Source organism: Python bivittatus, unplaced genomic scaffold (genome assembly GCF_059951505.1).
Source record: "Python bivittatus isolate LINGU-HERP-01145 unplaced genomic scaffold, Pbiv_v1 ctg000470_np1212, whole genome shotgun sequence".
In the NCBI taxonomy this organism is placed as follows: Eukaryota; Metazoa; Chordata; class Lepidosauria; order Squamata; family Pythonidae; genus Python; species Python bivittatus.
Window position 1 is genome coordinate 2,220,835 of NW_028277065.1, and position 20,052 is coordinate 2,240,886.

The following is a 20,052-nucleotide window of genomic DNA, read 5'->3' on the forward strand; positions in this document are numbered from 1 at the left end:
AGATTTAGTAGGAGATGGCATGTACTTATGCCAACTGACTTGTCTTGTCTTGCCTTTTTTAAAAAAATGTTTTGCTTAATATTCTGTGCCAGTCGAAGCACTGACCCAAAGTAACTGTCTGCCAACACCATTTCCCCCAGAGAACTGAACGCTGGAGAAAAGAAGATAGCCCTTGGGTGAAACTTCTACTGGTACTTTGCTTCTAGATCAGTCTAACTAGTTAATTTGTAAAAGGGAAATGGAGAGAGGGAGTTGGGTTGGATTATATAGTTCCAAATACTGTAGGGTTTTATAGTTCACAACCAAGATTTTGAATTTTACCTGGAAGCCTCTGAGAAACAAGGCAGAGGTCACAACAGCTAGGCAGTCATTATACGTGAGAGGTAATTCTCATGCACCAACTCCAGCTTTTAAATCATCTTCAAAGGGGTCCCCATTTAAAGTGCATTGCAGCAATCTGTATGAGAGGTGACAAAGCTGTGAATCACTCTTTGCCAGGCCTCTTTCTCCAGGAAAGTTCACCACTGGTGCAACAACAATAAATGGGCAAAGATCCCCTGCCATGCTCCTCCACCTAACTATGTACCCCATGCTGAAGCATACAATTATTCATGCTGCGCATTGCACAAATGTGCCACATCTGATGGGAGGTTGTATTACATCTCCCCGATGCAAAACAAAAACAAAAACAAAACAAAAACAAAAACAAAAACAAAAACAAAAACAAAAACAAAACAAAAACAAAAACAAAACAAAACAAAAACAAAACAAAAAAACAAAAAACAAACCTAGACAAAATGTACAGGAAACAGAAAGCCCTTAGAGAAGAAAATGAGAGAATTGATAATTGCTTTTTTTTTTTTTTTAAGAAAGCAGATGGAGCACCAGAAAACAAATAAAAGGAAAAAAACAACAACAACTCAGAGCTATTAATTTTCTCAGAATTTAGTCCAGATTCATCATTGATGGAGCAAGATATGTCAAGCCTAGCCAATGAATTTCAAAAAAAACCTGGAGAATAAAAATGGGATGTATTTATTAAGTTGAATGTGCTTTCTCTCAATGAAGGTACATGGCCACATAAGTTGAATATTAAACATTAGGGCAGTGTTGTTGAAAATTATCCACCCAAAGTAAGAAATTTCACTTTCTAGAAGGTAGTGTATGTAAGGAATTTCTGGAAACCTATTACATATTAATTCTTCAAAATGATTAAAAAATCAATAAAATAAAACTTGATTGTGTTATTCTACATCAAAGAAATCTGGGTTTATTTTCCATTGCAAACTCTTTTGGGAGTAGAATGGGGGGAAAAACAACTGAAGAGCAAAATAATGGCAGCCTTGATCACATATTCTTGGAAAGCATACAGAAAATAAAATGCACATCAACAGTAGTGTTAAGCATCCAACATTGAAATCTGATGTAAAAAAAAAAAAAAAAAGACTGTTGATGCTGCAGGAATATATGAAGATGAGAAAAATGATTGGCATGCTATATTTGAATAGGTAGTATACATGGTTCAGGTTTGGTGATGCAATGTTCAGAGGAAAGAATACAGAGGATCATTTAGGAAACATGAACATGATAATGGGAATTTTCTTCATTTGGCAGAAACATAAAACATTTGATAACATGGCAGAACATTTATACAGAACACAAAAATCAACATTCATGTCCTAAACAATATAGCACATTGTTTAGGACATGAAATACAAAACCCAATAATTAAAAATACAGTGCTATGTTTTACTTGATTATTTTAGATACAATCAATGATGCAAGCCAGGTAGAAAAAAATAAATGAAAATATATCTATATGTGAACATTTTACGGGACATTGTCTGGTAGACATCACAACTTGAGTAAGATTATACAATTTTTAGTAGACTATTTACAAAAATTGAATGTGGAAAAAATAATTTGAAAGTCCAGGGATATGATAATGCTACAAGGAGAGCCAGTTTGGTATTGTGGCTAAGGTGTTGGGTAGGAACTGGAGATTGTGAGTTCTACTCATTCCTTATGCATGAAGCCAGCTGGGTGACTTTGGGCCAATTACTCTCTCTCAGCCCATTTTGTTTTTGTTGTGGTGGAGAAAAGAGAAGGCAAGAGGATTAGATACGTGGGGTCCCTTGAATGGACAAAAATAAAGACACAATAAAAATCAGTCAGGTAAATAAATACATGTAGAAAACATAGCAGATTGGAACAGAACATCCTTGAGGAAAATTCTAGTTTATTCTAGATTCCTTGTTCTGTGCATTCTTTAAATTTGGTTGTGAATGATGCAGAAAAATTAACTTTTGGCACCATAGAATTCTTTCGTATGATACAAGAATCATAAAACTAATTTTCAGCTTCAATGAAACATTGGAGTGTACATTTTACCAAAAATAACATTGAAACCATCTTTGAAGAAAAACAAAACAATGATGTTTATGAAAAATACATTATGGCCAAAGACATTGGAGAATTTTTTCACATTGACACCACATTCTCCAACATAGAAAACAGCTGAAAAAGCAGGAAGAAGACTCATTTTGACTACAAATCCCATGATCAGCCCATCAAAATAATTTTCAAAACAATTTTCTTTTTTTTCCAATACTGGATACAATACCATCTTTAAAATAAAGGTTTCTGTAATTACATGGGTATTAAAGCCTTTTCAATGTCCTAGACCACAAGTAAAATGAAGAGTCACAATGAACATAAATTACTACAGCTATGTAAAAATTTACAACTGAAATTGACTGGAGCATAGCAAGGAATGTGATGTTGATGGTACACCGATGTATGAGGAACTCAACACCTTATATTGTTTTCTGAAAGCTAGCATGAGCCCTATTGAAGAAATGCAATATTTTTGGACCAATAATATACTAGATACTTTTCTGAATACTTCTGTAGCTCCCAGGGTATATTTAACTTTGTCAATTATCAGTCACCAGTGGAGGACATAACTTCTCAATATCAAAGTTTAATTAAAAACCATCTAAGGTTATATTGTCACAAGAGAGGCTGTCAGTTTTAGCCACCATTTCCATAGTAAATGAGTAAGTAAGCATTGAAACTATCATAATAAGTTTGGTTTCCCTGAGAGCAAGATGTGCACCTGTTTCATAACAAGTTATTATTTCCTAGTGATTTTGAGTTTCTAATTATTGTGATTAAAAATTCAAATGATCTATTATTTTAGTTTTAATAATTTGCTTCATATGATGCATACAAATTAAGTAATGTACTAAAATACTAGCCAAAAAAAAAAAAAAAACAATTTAGGAAGGGGCCTATGCTGCTGCAGCCATGAAAATAGAAGGACCTCCAGGTCATGGACTTGCTTCTTTCCATCCAGAACAGAGCAGGAAAAGAACCAGATGGCTTCTGAACAAAGAGAAAGTCACTCTAGGAGCCCTGCACTTTGAGGATCATCTAACCGAATTCTAAAGAGTTGACCCTCACCTTTTTAAAGTAACCTTTGCCTTGTTCATCTACCTCTTCTATTCTTAGGGGAGAAAAGCTAAGCATATTTTGTAGGTGAAAGTTTCTTATCTATTCTGACACAGGAAACGTTTCACAATATCCCCTATTCAGAGCACTTCTATATTTGCTCAGACCTCACGATCAAGTCAGTTGCTTGCATTTAACCTCAACGTGCTCCCTTTATGACAACTGTTTTCTAGCCCTTATGCATCTGCTTCTTACCCGCTGCACTGGTTGGCCTGAAATTGAAATTGTTCACATCCTACTTTCAGATTTTCCATTGAAGGTTTCCAGGAATGTTGTCAAGTTCTCTTTATTCACTATTGCCATGAGAAAGTTTGGGGTTTAGAGTTTTCTTTAGATCACCACAGGGGGTGATTTCAACTGTACTAGACAATCCTTTCCAATCTTTCTTTGTTATATTGCTTCCTTTACCGTACATTATTTTGTGTTTCCTTTGTTTTATTTATGATTATTACTTGGGTTGTCTGGGTGTTAGTTTTGGTCTGTGTATACAAATAAAGGTTGAAATATTATATGTAGGGAGAGGGAGGAGAAAATACAAAAAGCAATTTTTTTTTTGGGTAGAGTTTTCCCTTAACTTTTTTTTTTTTTTTTTAATACGAAACATATTATTTCAATGAGCCCACTAATCTAATCTCAGATAGTTCCATCCCAGGCATGTGATTGCCTTGAAGATGTGCAACAGAAGATTGTGGGTAGATTTTTATCATCAGTGCTAGAATTAACTCTTATTTAACCCCATCTCCCCCCAAAAAAACACCTCAAGGAAGAGGACCAACAATTTGTCCTTAATCCTAAAGTTGCGTAGTCCGACTGACTGCATATTTTCTAGTCATTTTTACTGTTCTCCCCACCCCAATCCTTCCTTCCTGTTTAATTTACACATATTACATTACTTGAATTTCTACTCAGGTCTTTTCTTTAAAAATATAACAAAGAAAGTACTAAAAATTAAGCGTGCAGTCTTTTCTCCAATATGCAGGCTATGAGTGGGGTCAATATTCTACGCCTGCAGTTGTAACTGGATAATAATGATAAAGCCAACCTGATTGCTTCAGTACTATACAGGTCATAGCTATGACCGATTTGCAGATCACTGAAGGAAGATATGGTGATCCCACCATTTGTGTTCTTATGAAACCATCCGATGATTGTTTTCAGTATGATTTCAGTTATGGCAAAGCAACCCTGGAATCCTCCCAACACAGCTGAAAGTTGCCACTTTTTAAATGCAGCTTTAAACTCTATTTTTAATGAAAGTTTTCTTCAAAGCTTCTTTTATATCCTTATTTCTAAGAGTGTATATCATAGGATTCAAGAGAGGAGTTATCACTGAGTAAAAGACAGCCACTACTTTGTTTGCATTTGATTTGTATTTCACTGCTGGTCGGACATACATGAAAATAAGAGTCCCAAAATAGATGGTGACCACTGACAGGTGAGAGCCACAGGTAGAGAACATCTTCCTGCGGGCAGCAGCAGAAGACATTTTCAGGATTGTAATTACAATTTGCCCATAGGAAATGAGAATGAATAAAAGAGCAGCCATGACAATGACCGAACTAAAGCCATATCCCACTGTTTGGATGGTAGATGTGTCTGTACATGCTAGGCGAAATATCTGCCCAGCATCACAGAAGAAATGGTTGATTCTATTGGGACTGCAAAAGGTTATTTGAGCTAACATAACTGATGGGAAAGTAGGACACATGAAACCCACAAGCCAACACACCATAGCCATATTTCTACAAGTCGTAGAGTTCATGATGGTGGAGTAACGCAATGGATTGCAGATTGCAAGGTATCTGTCGTATGCCATGACGGTGAGTAGAAACAATTCAGTGGCAGCAAAGGCAAAGAAGAAGTAGTATTGGGTGATACAACCTGGAATGGAAATAGTCCCCTTCTCTGACAGCAGATTTTCCAGCATCTTAGGCACTGTGACAGTGGTGTACCAGACTTCAGCCATTGACAGATTGCAGATAAAGAAATACATGGCTGTTTGTAGATGTGAATCCATGACCACAATAATAATGATCAGCAGGTTTCCCATGAGAGATAGGATATAGATGATGAGAAAAAGCGCAAACAGCAGTGCTTCAAGGTTTGGCAGGCAGGTGAAATGAAGAAAGAGAAATTCTGCCACAATCGTTTGGTTTTCATTTTCCATTGTACCATAGAGCTAAGGGAGCATAAAGCACAATAAGAACAGTAATAATTATGATGGAAAGAGAAGATTATCTTCATGATTAGAAAACACTATAGCAAAGCCCTTCTTCCCCACTCTTAAGAAAAAGAATGCAATTGCCCTAGTGCAAAGGAAAATTGAAAGCATCTTAAGAACAGAAAAATAACATCACTTTCTTGTTGCTTTTCCATAAGGTGTGTTATTCAGAGAAGACTTCCTCTCCCTAAAGATGTCAAGAAGTTAAGGAATATTGTTTCATTCTTAACATTGGAAACTTGATGGAAGGCTGTACCCATGATGGTTTTACTTATTTTACTAGTAAAATGCCCTAGATTTGTTCTTCTTTTCTACTAAGACTAATAGTTTTCTGGCTAAGTATTTCCACCACCCTGTAAGTTACCCCATGACTTGCAAACTCTGCTCTGTCATTTCCATTTTTTGGCAAAAAAAACAATTTTCTGTGTATGAGGAGAAGGTCTAGTGGGTGGCTGCAATATGCAAGTTGTTCTCTTTTGTAACTATTCTTTTTTGTAATGCTAATGTTGCTGCTGCTGCTGTTTCCTCTTTTCTTTTTTTTGGTCTGTATTACAATAAAACTTTGAAACTTTGGAATATGTGATTGAATTTGTTTCTTTATTTATTGTCATCTGAAAGTAGTCCACCAGTGCATGAATTTGTTCCTTGCATTCTACATCTTTATGAAATTCTCTCATTCTAGCATCTATGTGCACACATTTGAACTGATTTAGCATACAAATAAACATGTGCTTATTGCATACTAAAAACATGAGTATATGCATTCTGTGTGATAAAATTGTTTTCCATGAAATGATCTCACCTTTTCAAAAGGTATCTTATTATAAACCTTCATCATTACTACCACCACCAACAAATATATGGGCAACAACACTTACTGAGAAGTAATCTGAGTACCCCAAAATCTATTTCTTGACAAGCATGTATAAGAGAGCAGCCTGAGTGATGAAGGAAAAGAAATCAAGCTATTTCTGAAAAGTCAGCTACAATACTGAACTCCAGTTGTTTAAGACACTCAGCCTGATACATTTGTTATACAGAATGAGGGGAAGAGAAAGGAAGAGATATTTACCATTCTGTCCAATCCTAATAGCACCCATAGTTTTATAGGAATATTCTAATAGTCATTTGTTAAAGCTACTGAAGTTTAGCTGTATGTAAACGATTGATCAGAAAATTTTGCAAATTAAGATCTAAATTGTTACCTCTGATTTATAATGAGTCTTTGAGGAGTTCAATCCCAAATGTATTTTGCATCTCATAGTTGCACAGAATTACAAGGATTTAAATCCCCTGGGAATATACTGTATACTATAAGTTGTGGTTATATTTAGCAATGATAAATTGATTGTACAATCATTTTAATTTTGCTTTTAGATTTAAATAAGATATGTGGGTCAGGGGCAGGGGGTTGCTAACAAATGATATAAACTAACAATGGCTTAAAATATGGCCATCAGCAATAAAATATAAAGGAAATAGGTAAAATTAGAATTAAAATTAAGATAAACAGGTTTAAAATCATTGGGGCATTCTTTAGATCTTATGCTCCAGACAACCTCAGGAACAAAAGGTGTTTACAGATTTTAACAAAATTAACAGGGTAGGAGCTATCCAGATTTTTAGGGTATCTTATTCCAAAGGAGGGGACACGGTGGCGCAGTGGCTTAATGACACTGAAAGTTGCCGGCCAGAAATGGTTGACACTTCATTGGTTCGAGCCCAGCTCCACATGGCAGAGTGAGCTCCTGTTTAATCCCTAGCATCTGCTAACCCAGCAGCTCGAAAGCATCCGCTAGTAGATAAATGGGTACTCTCACCCCGGTGGGAGGAATAACACTGGTGGCGCCTTGCATGAGAGGTGGGACCAGTTGCCGGTAATGCGGAAGCTGCACACACCCAAAAAAGGCGCGAAGCAATGGAAAACCCCTCCTCCTGCGCTCGCCAGCTGAGCTCCGCTCTAGGAAGGAGGCAATGACAAACCACTTCCGAAACACCTTGCCTTGAAAACTGCAGGGACTTGTCCAGGCAGTTGCCATAGAATCAGCCACGATTGAGTGCGGGGGAAAAAAATTCCAAAGGAAAGAAGTCATCACCAAGAAGATCTACTTCCAGGTTCCATCCCCCTAAAGTCCCAGAAGGATCACAATCCATTCCTTCCTGGCACACTCAAAGGGGATGTGTAGATGGTTTTTGGATGAACAACACTACATCTACCTGGAATTAAGCTTTAGTGTGTTTTATCCCAACCAATTCTTACTGGTTCTATGAATTATATCATGACACCCCCTCATCTCCAGCTTGGTCCTAGATGATACCTATAAACTAGGTATCAAAAGCCTCTAAGAGATCTAACAGCACCAAGAATGTCACACTCTCCACATCTAGGTCTTGGCAGAGTGATTGAATTTTAAAAAAGGAGGGGGGTATGATCATTTTAGAATTCAGTTGATCAAGAGATACACTGAAAAATCACCCAGCATGAAGAATTGACTGGAAGGCAGATGAACAAAGTCTTTCTTCTTCTATGTACCAGTCCCATATAATAGGGCTGGGTAATTTTTGATTATGACGTGCTTATTCTTAAAGCACTTTGGAACATCAGGAGACTAAATGTAGTACCTGTCTGTAATATATTCATGCTGTCATGTCTTTTCCTGGGATCTTGGGCAGCTACAGAGAGCAGTCACACATTCATAAGAAATGCAATTAGATCTAAATTGCTTCCCAGCACTATTAAATAGTGGAAGTGCACTACTCTTCCTTCTTTCCTTCTTTCCTTCTTTCCTTCTTTCCTTCTTTCCTTCTTTCCTTCTTTCCTTCTTTCCTTCCTTCCTTCCTTCCTTCCTTCCTTCCTTCCTTCCTTCCTTCCTTCCTTCCTTCCTTCCTTCCCTTTATACGGCTGCCCATCTCAAACAATGTGACTCTGGTGGCATACAGCATAATAAACAAGCAATAAACCAACCCCCTTCCCCTTCACCATATAACATTAAACATATACAATATATAAATCTAAAATACAAAATATAAATATGGCATTATATATGTGAGTCCTGTTCTATCATTCCAATCACATTCATTTCATCAAATTATTTTCTACTTTCTTAAAAAAAAAGAAAAAAAGAAAAAAAAAGAGCAATGTATGTTCTTACAAATTCATTGATTTTTTTTTAAATGCTTAAATATATTTAATGAAGTGTGTTAAAAAATGCAGGTTAATTTATGGCAATTTAATCTAAAATTAATTCATAATTCTTATCAAGCATTTATGTTACTTTGTGGAGAACAAATTCTCAGTTGGTTTGGATTCCCAAAGGAAATTAAATAGAAGAAATATAAGTACAAGACTCTTAGTATAAGTAATCTCACCTCTTACCTTGCTCAAGGAAAAAAAAAAATCCTGTGTTCTCATGAAGACTGCATAATTTAAAAGATGCATTTGTACCTTTCAAACAAAATTTAACAAGATTGCTATATGAGTGAGTTTCATTCTATTATGTTTTCAATTTTAATGGGAATATTGTTTCCCTAGAATCCATTAGGAAAATGATTGTGAAATTAATGTTCTCCTTGAAATACTTTTCCAGTCAAATATCAGTTAAGTGGTTGTTCATGTTATTTTATTCTGTTCTAGAGTTTACTGTTTCAGATTTTCTGAAATTGTTGTAAATTATACCACTTGTCTTTTAAAAGGACCGGCTGCTGCTTCTACCTATTATTAATATTCAGGTTTTTTTCCTTCGTTTGTCTTCCATAGGCATGGAAGGGATAAGTGAGAATATAAGATCTATATCTAGATAGATGTAGATGTAGATATAGATGTAGATATAAGTATACATATAACTACTCTTTAAAAGGCACTAAAATGTATTTCTGTAGTCTTCTCAAAGTTATATCAGTTTCCACTGTCTTTGTGAAGATTTGCTCAGATAGAAGCATTAAAAGTCACTTTTACCTAAGGCAAAATTCTTCAATGACCTAAAGATGCACAAAGGTTCCTTGCTTTAAAGAATGTCGATTATATTAAAACTATTTTAATGTTTCTTTCCAAATCATGAAGGAGTCCACACAAATGCTAACTATATTTCAAAGTATTTTCTGTAGCTTGGAAGAAAACAGCAAGAGCAAATATTTCCTCATGATAAGAAGACACGTTTCTGCAAAATGGAAATTAATGTTAATTACGATACCATAAACATTGGGGATGCACCTATGCCTGGTGAATAACATGGCACTGACATTCTGCATGACTGGACAAACATCAAAAATCATTTTGGAATATAACCTTCAGTAAGTGTTTTCATGGCAACATCAACAGTGTTGATCCAAGTGCAATAAATTAGAAGTAAACTTATCCTGGAGTTGTACAATCCTTTTAGAACTGGAATTCTTTCTTGTAGAAAGGTCAGAATTTGCAATTGTACTGATTTATTCTTTTACTTACATCTATATCCTGCTGCAATCCACTTAAGGTGTCCCAGTGGTTCACAGTTATAGACATACACAATGAAAAGATTCACAGTAAAAAATAAAGATTTAAAAATAAAATATAGTAGAAAAAACAAAACAAACATAAAATAACAATAAATGATCTCAGTCTCCCAACTGTCTATGAAACAAGGCAGTTAGAGAGGGAGCCAATCTGATTTCAACCAGGAGCTTGTTGCAAAGGGTCGGTCCTGACACCAACAAGCAGTATCTCCTGGTGTAAGGCCTCACTACTGAAAATCACCAATTGCTTCTTCCAGAAAGATTGTGAAGGATGGGCTGATTCTTCTGGGTGATGTGGTACTGAAGGTAATCTGATGCCAAGCAAGAGAAGTTTTTTAAATTAAAACTAGCACTATAAATGGGACATGGAAGTTTATTGGTAGCCACTGCAAAGCCTGTAGCACAGATATAAGATGTTCCCGTAGCTAGGTGTTACTAGCTCATATTCTCATCCTGCATTCTGGACTATTTGCAGCTTTTGAGTGATTTTTAAGGCTGTCCAAGTAGAACATATTACACAGAACATTATCCATGAATAATCTGGGATGTTTCTAAAATGTAGTTTCCCCAGAATGTATGAATTCCTTAACGAATTTTAACTCTAATTTTTGTATTAATTAAAACATACTAACAAGCTAATTAAAAACAGTGAAAATATAGTTAAAACACATACATAAAAAAGAAACCAATAAACTATCCCTCTGCTAACATTAAGTGGTTTCATTCTGTTTTGTTTTTGTTAAAACAAAGCATCTCATTTGTAACCTATTCTTTACAGTGCCCTGGAATATTATTTTATACCTTAAAGAAAGTGATAGTTACAATTGTTTTTTTGTTTGCAATGATTGCAATCAATCTGCACTGATTTAATATGCATCAGATATTAAACTATTTCTATCTGTTTTCCTTTTGGACAGATCTTATTTCTCTTGAATAATCTGAGATGGAAAATCAAACTGTAATAACCGAGTTTATACTCCTGGGACTCTCAAAGGATCCTCATCTAGAAGATTTTCTTTTTGTCTTGTTTCTAATAATCTTTTTAGTAACATTATTAAGCAATGTGGTGATTATGCTGGTGACCAGGATTGAGTTTAGCCTTCAGACCCCCATGTTCTTTTTTCTCAGACACTTAGCTTTTGTCGATATCTGCTATTCCTCAGTTACTGTTCCAAAATTGTTAGGAAACCTCATAACAAAGAAGAAAACAATTTCTTGGGAAGGATGCATTGCACAGAATTTCTTCCTTTTCCAAACTGTTTGTGCAGAAGTGTTCATCCTCTCAGCAATGGCTTATGACCGATATGTTGCTATATGTGACCCACTGCATTACAGCAGGTACTTGACAAAAGAAACTTGTAGACAGTTAGTGGGTGCATCCTGGGCAATGGGTTTCTTGTATGGTATGGGGAATGCACTGCCTTTGTTAAATCTGCATTTTTGTAGTGATAATACCATCAGACATTATAGCTGTGAGCTTCCTTCACTTTTGGCCTTGTCTTGTAAGCAGAACCTCATCAACTACATTATTCTTCTTATCTCTGTCTTCATATTTGGCTTGAGCTCATTTCTTTTTACCCTGGTCTCTTACATTTACATCATTTCAGCCATCTTGAAAATCAATTCAGCAGAAGGCAGGCGAAAAGCGTTTTCCACTTGTAGCTCCCATCTCATTGTGGTGGGCTTATTTTACATTACAGGTTTTGTTCGCTATATGAAGCCAAGTTCAGAATCACTCATTGATTTGGACAAAGTGATCTCTATTCAGTATAGCATCTTAACACCCATGTTGAACCCCATCATATACAGCCTCAAGAACAATGAGATCAAATCTGCTTGGGTGAAACTGTTCAGAAAATATAACCCCATTTCTAATCCATTAAAAATCATCCATAGTGCTTTACTCTGAACACTATAGCCATACTACCATAGTGCCAACCTAGGAGGAAAAGATCAAAAGTGGTTTCCTTATCTCTCCAAAGTCCCCAGTAAGCAAAAATAGGAGAAGAGTCATACTTACAGTGTGAGTATATTTATTGCCTTCATTTGTCCCTGCTAGTATAATGCCAGAGATCCCCACCAAAAAGTATAAGGTTGCTATACTTTTATACACAGACATACAGCTACATCACTTTGAAATTTAAATACTGTTTGATTTGTCTTTTCTTTAAATATGCATACCATTACCTAACAAGGCAATCTGTGTATATATATATATATATTTATAATATACTTTCTATTGATACATTTTTATGTACTGTATAAGAATTTCGTTGCAAGTTTAAAAGAAATGAAATATGTTGTTAGCTATTGAATAGTGTTTGAGACTTGTTCTCAGGTGTTGAAACTGTAACAGAAGGATAGGTCTCATAGGTAGTTAAACCAACTTGTAGGGAAATCAATGTACTAGAGATACAATAAAATAATGTGCTTAATAATAAAGACTATTATAGCATTTTATATGCTTCTTTCCTGATAAGTTAACATCTGTTCACAATGTTATTCTTGTGTAGTTCCTGTTGGAAAATATGGGGTTTCAACCAAGCCTGTCTCACACAAGCACGAAGGGAGGGGCGGCTCCACTGCGGCCTAGCTTTGCTGCTTTGTGTGGGAGGGGCTTGGATCCTGCCTTTTTCCTGTTTCCCTCATTTTCTTTCTCTTCTCCTCATGGCTCTCCATGAGGTAGGAATGAATCCTCTCTCCTCCTCCTGGTTTTTGTACTGACATTTCATAGCCCCAACAGTTTCAAGGTATAAATCAATAGCACATGTCCTTTTTCACTGTTCCTTTTATTTAAATTGGTGTAAAGATTTAATTCCAACTGTTTTAACTACCAACCTCAGCAAAACAGGTACCAGTTCTACTCCTCCCCCTCAGCTGATATCTCCAGGATTCTGAAACCACATTTCCACCACTGTTCACTGCAGGGTAACATAGTCTTGCCTGTTTAAAACCTTATGGACCCTGACAGCAGAATTCTAAAATAGTTGTTTTATATTTTTTTCAATGTTAAGTAAGATTGTTAGTGACAGCAAACAACTTGACATTTATTCATCCTTATCTAGCTTTTTATAGCTTTAACATTTTAATAACTACTGGATTGATTGATTGATTGATTGATTGATTATGTGCCATCAAGTTGGCATCAATTCTTAACCACAATTAGATTATATCTAAGAGTAAATCTCTTTTCACCTCTGTATTTTAATAATTAGTACTTGCTTAATAGCTTTAGTTTCTCTAAAGCAACTAAATTAATTCTGTATCCTTCGGATTTCTTTAAATATTTTTGTTTTATTTTTTTGCTGTTGCTGTTTTATTCTAATTGCTGTATGGTGGGAAAGTACTCAACCCTGGTCAATTACAGCAATAAAAGTATCGGACAGAAAGTTTTTGAGTCAAGAAAGTATATGCAGAAAGAATATATTATGTAGGGTGAATCATGCTTAGAGATTGGGGTGACATCCAGACCTAGGGGTCTTGAAAGATAAGGACAAAAGGGATTTTTATCATTCACTTCATCACAAGATCGATTGATCTATCTATCTATCTATCTATCTATCTATCTATCTATCTATCTATGTAGTCACTAGGAGTCAAAAACAACTTGATGGCCCATAATCAATCAACTATCATGAGAAAAGAAGGAAAACAATGCCTAAACCATCTTCTCTTTTAGACCATTGCCATTCAGCTGGGGATAAGGACCTAACAAGGACCAAAAGAGGAAGATTTTTTCCCAAAAAACTTTGTAATCTCTTTGTACTATTATCTTTGGCAGTTTTCAACTGTGGATGTCTAGAACATTTGGGTTTATCCATTTTCACAATATATAAACATATACTTTATGTTTGATTTTCAAACAGTATAATGGAGTTATGGAGACTATTCTTTTTATATAATTTTATTGACATTTTAAAAACAAAGATAAAAACTAATGCAAACTAATATAAAGTAAAGAAGAAAAAATGAAATAAATCAAAGGGAAAACTAAAAGTGCAAGAAAGAAAAAAATAAAAGAAAAACAGAAAAGAAAGAAAAAAATACTTCTGATCTTCTTTACAACAGTTAAAAGTACAATTATAAATTTACTTCTTTCTCTAAAGTTACATCATGACTATCTTCTTTCTATAATCTATCCTGTCGAATCATCAGAACCAAAAATTGTAAGGTTTTTTTTTTTCTGTTTCACGCAAAAAGTCCATAGGGAGTTTCCAGTCAGCAATAAACACAGATATTGTCTTTTCTCTAATCAAAGAAGTCAATTTAGCCATTTCAGCAAGTTCCGTCATCCTGATCAACCATTCCTTCTTTGTAGGAAATGCTGAATCTTTCCATCTTTATGCATATAATAATACTGCTGTAGTTGTCATGTACAAAAACAAGGTTCCATGACTTTTTTCCAACTGTTTGTCCATCAACCCCAAAAGAAAAACCTCTGCTCTCAATTTTATATTAATCTTTAAAATCCTCGGAATCAGTATACGTATTTGAATCCAAAATTTTCTAGCGTTTTTATGCATCCACCAAGCATGATAAAATGTCCCTTCTGTTTCACATTTTTAGCATAAATCTGAAGTGCCTTTATACATTCTAGGCAATTTCTGTTGTTGAGAAATCGAGTTGTAGGGACTATTGTGCAAAGAGATAGTGCTCAGAAATCTGCCCCATTGAACAACTACTCTTTCCCCTTATCTGGCTTGTCCCATGATTGTTTGGGGAATCAATATTACCCATTTGTTCCCTCCTTAGCTTTTTTTCTTTACATTTCTACAATTGCTTTGGTTAATACTGAAATCTATGCCTTGTGTACCTACCTAAAGCCTACAATGTATTTACAGATTACAGATATTTATCTTACATAATGAGAAAATACTAAATTTACCCCTGGGATTTATTTTTGAACTTGATCATGCTTGGCAACACCTGTATACTCTTGCTAGGTAATATCTATTGCTGTTTGCAAGAAAACAGAGAAAAGAATGAGCCATGTATTTCAAGAGATGAAACTTTGGTATCAGTTTTAATTGTAACTGACATTTTGAATATTCAATTTTGATTAATATGTATTTTTATTTCTGTGCTTTTTTTCACCAGTGAATGCTAGCATAGTTCTTTAACAGCCTACCCTTTGCAGACTTCCAACACAAGAACTACTTTTGCCTTAAGTACATTTCTAATCTTCTCCTTTAGCTTCCAAGTTTTCCAAAATGAAATAGAAAATAATAGCCCCAAAGTTATACAATCATGTTATTTGCATTTTCATGCCATGATCCAGACAAAATTTGCCTGATCCTTCATTTTATATTTAGTTATTCAGTAACACTCATAGGGAATATAATCATCATGCTGGTTATCATGAGCAATAAAAATCTTCTTAGCCATGAGTATGTTTTCTTCTTCCATCTTTTTCCTCTGTATCTATCAATGTTGAACATATTTTCCTTTGGGAACAACAATGCATCAGTGTAAATCCTCAACAGAATTTACGCTGACTTAGAAAAATGTCCTGGGATGAATTCCAGAAGGAAAAGGGATATTACATAATCCTCTCCCCCTCTCCCCCAGAATATTTTCATATTTTGCTTGATAAAAACACCGTAGTCCTTACAAAAATTTGGGATTAGAACATTCTCAGTACCAGATTCAAGGGATACCTATTATTCCCTTGAAGCAAATAGCATATTATTTAATATATCTTTAATGAGAAAATTTAGTCTTCTTTCTTTTTCCTTTTAGTATGAATGAACTCAAAATAGATTAGTTGCTTTTTCCTCCCCTTTTTTCATGGAAATAGTTTCTTCTTCTTCTTCTTCTTCTTCTTCATCATCATCATCATCATCATCATCATCATCATCATCATCATCATCTTCCTGAAGAATGTTGAATTGTTGCAGACATCATTGGAATAAACTGCAGTGTCAAGGTGAGTAAATCATGGAAACCCTGATTTGAGGTTTTTTTGTTTTTTGTTGTTTTTCTTCTCAGAACCTGTTCCATGTCATGAGTAATATATTTCTGTACAATATTTTTCTCCTACAGTGTAATATTGGCATACTATGAACATGTGAGAGAAAAAGTAAGAAAAATATAGGTGATGATACATCTCCATGTGGTCCCACCGCCATATACAAGTATTATTAAAGCATTATAATTATCCCTTGAAAATATATGACAAAGGAATTAAACATTATTTTCCTCAAACCAACTATTTTATTACCATTTTACTTCAAATAAAATGCAGTATAAGTTTTTTAAGCACTGTGATGGAGGGAAATTGCAAAAATAATATTTCTTAGCCTAACAAGCAAAAAATCTGGAGGACTCTGGTAGCACATTTTCTAAGTAACACACTTTATGAAAAGATATATTTATATACATTCAATTTATTCTCCGCCCATCTCCCCCCAGTGGGGAACTCTGGGTGGCTCACAAAGTATATAATCCTAACAGTGACTAACAATTCTTACAATTACAAATCTACAGTGCTGTATATTACACTATGTGACCAGCAGTGGTCGCTAGGGGGTCACCCAGGCTTTTCCTCCTCCGTAGTTCTTTTGCGCCACTCACATCGATCATCGCTCTTGCTGGTTGCATTCAGAGTTCGGTCTAGCACCAGTATTTTTCTCCCCCGCGCAGCACCGCTGGTTCCTCCCATCTAGATGGGAGTCCCCATTTATCTACTCTCAGATGGAATTGCTTTCGAACTGCTGGGTAAGCAGAAGCTAGGACAAGTGATGGGAGCTGGGCCCGAACTGCTGGAGTGCTGACCATTTCTGACCGGCAAACTCCAGTGTCATTAAGCCCTGTGCCTAATATATACACACACACATTTCTTAACAACAGTAAGTAGGACTGGCAACTCCATTGTTAAGGACATGGTTGGAAAGTGAAACATCATGTGACTGTGCCAACTTATGATGGCTGTTGTGGCAGTTCTGGTTGCCATTGTTAAGTGAGTCCTGAACAGTCATTCAGCGCAATATCACCTCCTTATTGACTTTGCTTGTCAGAAACCAGCAGTGAAGGTCACAAATGGCGATCATGTGACTGTGGGATGCTGTGATGGTTGAAACTATGAGGACTGGATGTAAGTCTCCTTGTTCAGTGCTGTCGTAACTTCAGACTGTCATTGAATGAGTGTTCGGTAATTGAGGACTACCTGTAAACTTTCACATAAGCTGCAGAAAGCTTATGCCTTTAAATAACATTTGTTAGATCTTTTGGTACCATAAACTAAAACTGCTTTCCTCCTACAATGTGAGCCAAACTAAGAAATGAAAAAAATCCACATGATTTCTATAACTTGAGAAAGTTCTTTTCATGCAACTCTTACAAAGTTTGCTGAATTTTTTTTTTCCTATTTAGCTAGACAAATTAAAAATTGATGGATGTTAGAGGTTGTATTCTTCCATATTTTCACCTTTAAAGATCTCAGTAAATCATTTTTTTCCAATCAGTACTGAGGAATTGTAGTAATTGCAGCATGTCCCAATTTACAAGGGATTTGCTTATTACAGATGTCTGATATTTGATTCAGAGATTAAATTCAAAGGTAGATTGATGGAGTTTCTTAACTGAGTTAACTTTCAAATTGGATCAATCATGATTAAATGATTCGATATTGATCAGAACTCATTTGCATACTGCAATTACCTCCCATTTCAAGGTCTTTATTTATTTATATTATTTAAAACATTGCATATTGCATCTCACTAAAATAAAATTTGACATGGTTTCCATTTGCAATTAAATGTTAAAGAAGATAAACCTATCTGGAAAAAAAAATCCTAATTCAGTACTAGTCCTATACCAATGTTTGTATCTATTATGAGTGTGCAGACCTTTAGATTTGATTGCAAAAAGGTGCTTTGGAGCATGTGGGAGTATGAATGTCATGCAGCTGACAGACAGGTGCCACATTCATACCCCTGTATATTCCAAAGCACCATTTAAAGGTCCAATCCAAAGCTCTGGGGCCCTAGCATCCATATGTCTAGTACCTATCTTAGAAAAATCTTTTGTAATATGTATGTTAAACAAATCTAATAAATCTTGCATGGCAGGTGCTGAAAGTGATAGGCAGGAAGCAGTGGCTTTCAGGGTAGACAGAAGCATTATAGGAACAATGTGCAGATTGCAATCTGAAGGCCAAGAATAGAATGGCAATGTTTTGCTGACTCAAAGAGGCGAAAAGAAGGATGGGAAATTAAACTCTGGAACAGGCTTGAATTCAGATTGTCTAGTAGGCAGATGTTCTACCTATTATTTATCTGGAGTCTGAGTTGGAGCTTCTGCAGTAATCTAATTTCTGTTTTATATCCATAGCCCCATCTTCCCCAGCAAGTGATAGATTCTTTTTTTCATTCTTTTGTCTTCATAGGAAGACTGAGACCAAAAAAAAAAAAAAAAAAGTTATTGGGTGGGCAGTAGTAGAAAAAGAAACTTCCACCTCTAGATTGCATTTGTTGGCAGAATTGTTAAAGAGTAAGGTCAATTAAACACAGAGGAAGTAATGTTAGAATAAATATGGACAGCACTACCCCATTAAGAATATCAGTATAGGCCCAAACATAGTCTATACTTCAATATTTAAATACTATACTTTATAGTATACATTTAAATCTACTAGCAGATATTTAAAGGGTAGTAAGTTTATATTTTATCACTGTTAGACAAATGTTTCAAAATTATCTGACAGGGCATGAAATACAGATAGTAATACCTACTGGAGAATGCTAGATGACAAGACAAAAATTAACTGCTATTAAAAGGTAGCTCTTTCTCTTTTTACTTTATGCATTTTTTTTAAAAGTTCATTTTGCTTTACCTAGTAATTTTGATTGTTTTCTTTAATTATAGCTTGTATTACTACTGGGGAAAAAGAAATGGAAAATCAGACCAGACTGACTTCTTTCATTCTCTTGGGATTTCCAGGCAATTTATCAGTTCAGATTTTCCTCTTCTTCGTATTTGCTTTGATCTATGTAATCACTTTGGTTGGAAATATGATGATTATGGTGGCAATCAATGTAAATCACCTCCATAGCCCTATGTACTTCTTTCTAAGTCACCTGTCTTTTCTTGATATCTGCTTTTCTTCCATCACTGTACCTAAGGTGCTAATGAATTTGACTATCAGTCAAACAATTTCACATACAGGCTGTATCACTCAGATGTTTTTTATTCTTCTGACAGCATGCACTGAAATTTTCCTACTTGCAGCAATGGCTTATGACCGGTATGCTGCTATTTGCAAGCCGTTGCATTATGAACAGATTATGAACATAGCATTTTGTAGATGGTTGGTGGGTGGTGCATGGACAATGGGTTTCTTTTATGCTCTAATAAATACATTCCCTGTTTTGAAGCTAGCTTTCTGTGGACCAAATATTATCAGGCATTTCAGCTGTGAACTTCCATCTCTACTTGCCTTATCTTGCACAGAAACATTTGTGAATCAGATTACATACTTGATTGCTTGTTGTTCAGTTGGTGCTTATTCAATAATTGTTATTCTAGTGTCCTATACCTACATCATTTCCACTATCCTGAAACTGAATTCAACAGAAGCCAAAAGGAAAACCTTCTCTACTTGCAGTTCCCATCTTATGATTGTGATTTTGTATTATAGCACTGGCTGTTTCAGATACCTGAGACCCAGCTCAGCCTCCTCAGTCATCATTGATGAATTGTTCTCAATTCAGTACAACATTTCAACCCCCATGTTGAACCCCCTTATCTACAGCCTGAAAACCCGAGAAGTGAAAGAAGCTATCAAGAAACTAATGGGCTACAAATCCTTGATTTCTCATATGGTATAA

The 20,052-nt window shown here is 35.3% G+C and overlaps 3 protein-coding genes across 3 annotated transcripts; 2 read left to right on the forward strand and 1 right to left on the reverse strand.

The window, feature by feature from the left end:
* Window positions 1–4,747: 4,747 nt before the first annotated feature.
* On the reverse strand, window positions 4,748–5,680 carry LOC148215586 (olfactory receptor 6N2-like). Its single transcript, XM_088143000.1, has one exon. The coding sequence runs from the start codon at window positions 5,678–5,680 to the stop codon at window positions 4,748–4,750; it is 933 nt and encodes a 310-aa protein (XP_087999126.1).
* A 5,488-nt stretch (window positions 5,681–11,168) lies between these two features.
* LOC103068211 (olfactory receptor 8S1-like) lies at window positions 11,169–12,134 on the forward strand. The gene has a single exon (XM_007443673.1). The coding sequence runs from the start codon at window positions 11,169–11,171 to the stop codon at window positions 12,132–12,134; it is 966 nt and encodes a 321-aa protein (XP_007443735.1).
* A 6,982-nt stretch (window positions 12,135–19,116) lies between these two features.
* LOC103067972 (olfactory receptor 5A2-like) lies at window positions 19,117–20,052 on the forward strand. The gene has a single exon (XM_025176571.1). It carries the CDS (start codon window positions 19,117–19,119, stop codon window positions 20,050–20,052), a length of 936 nt encoding a protein of 311 aa, XP_025032339.1.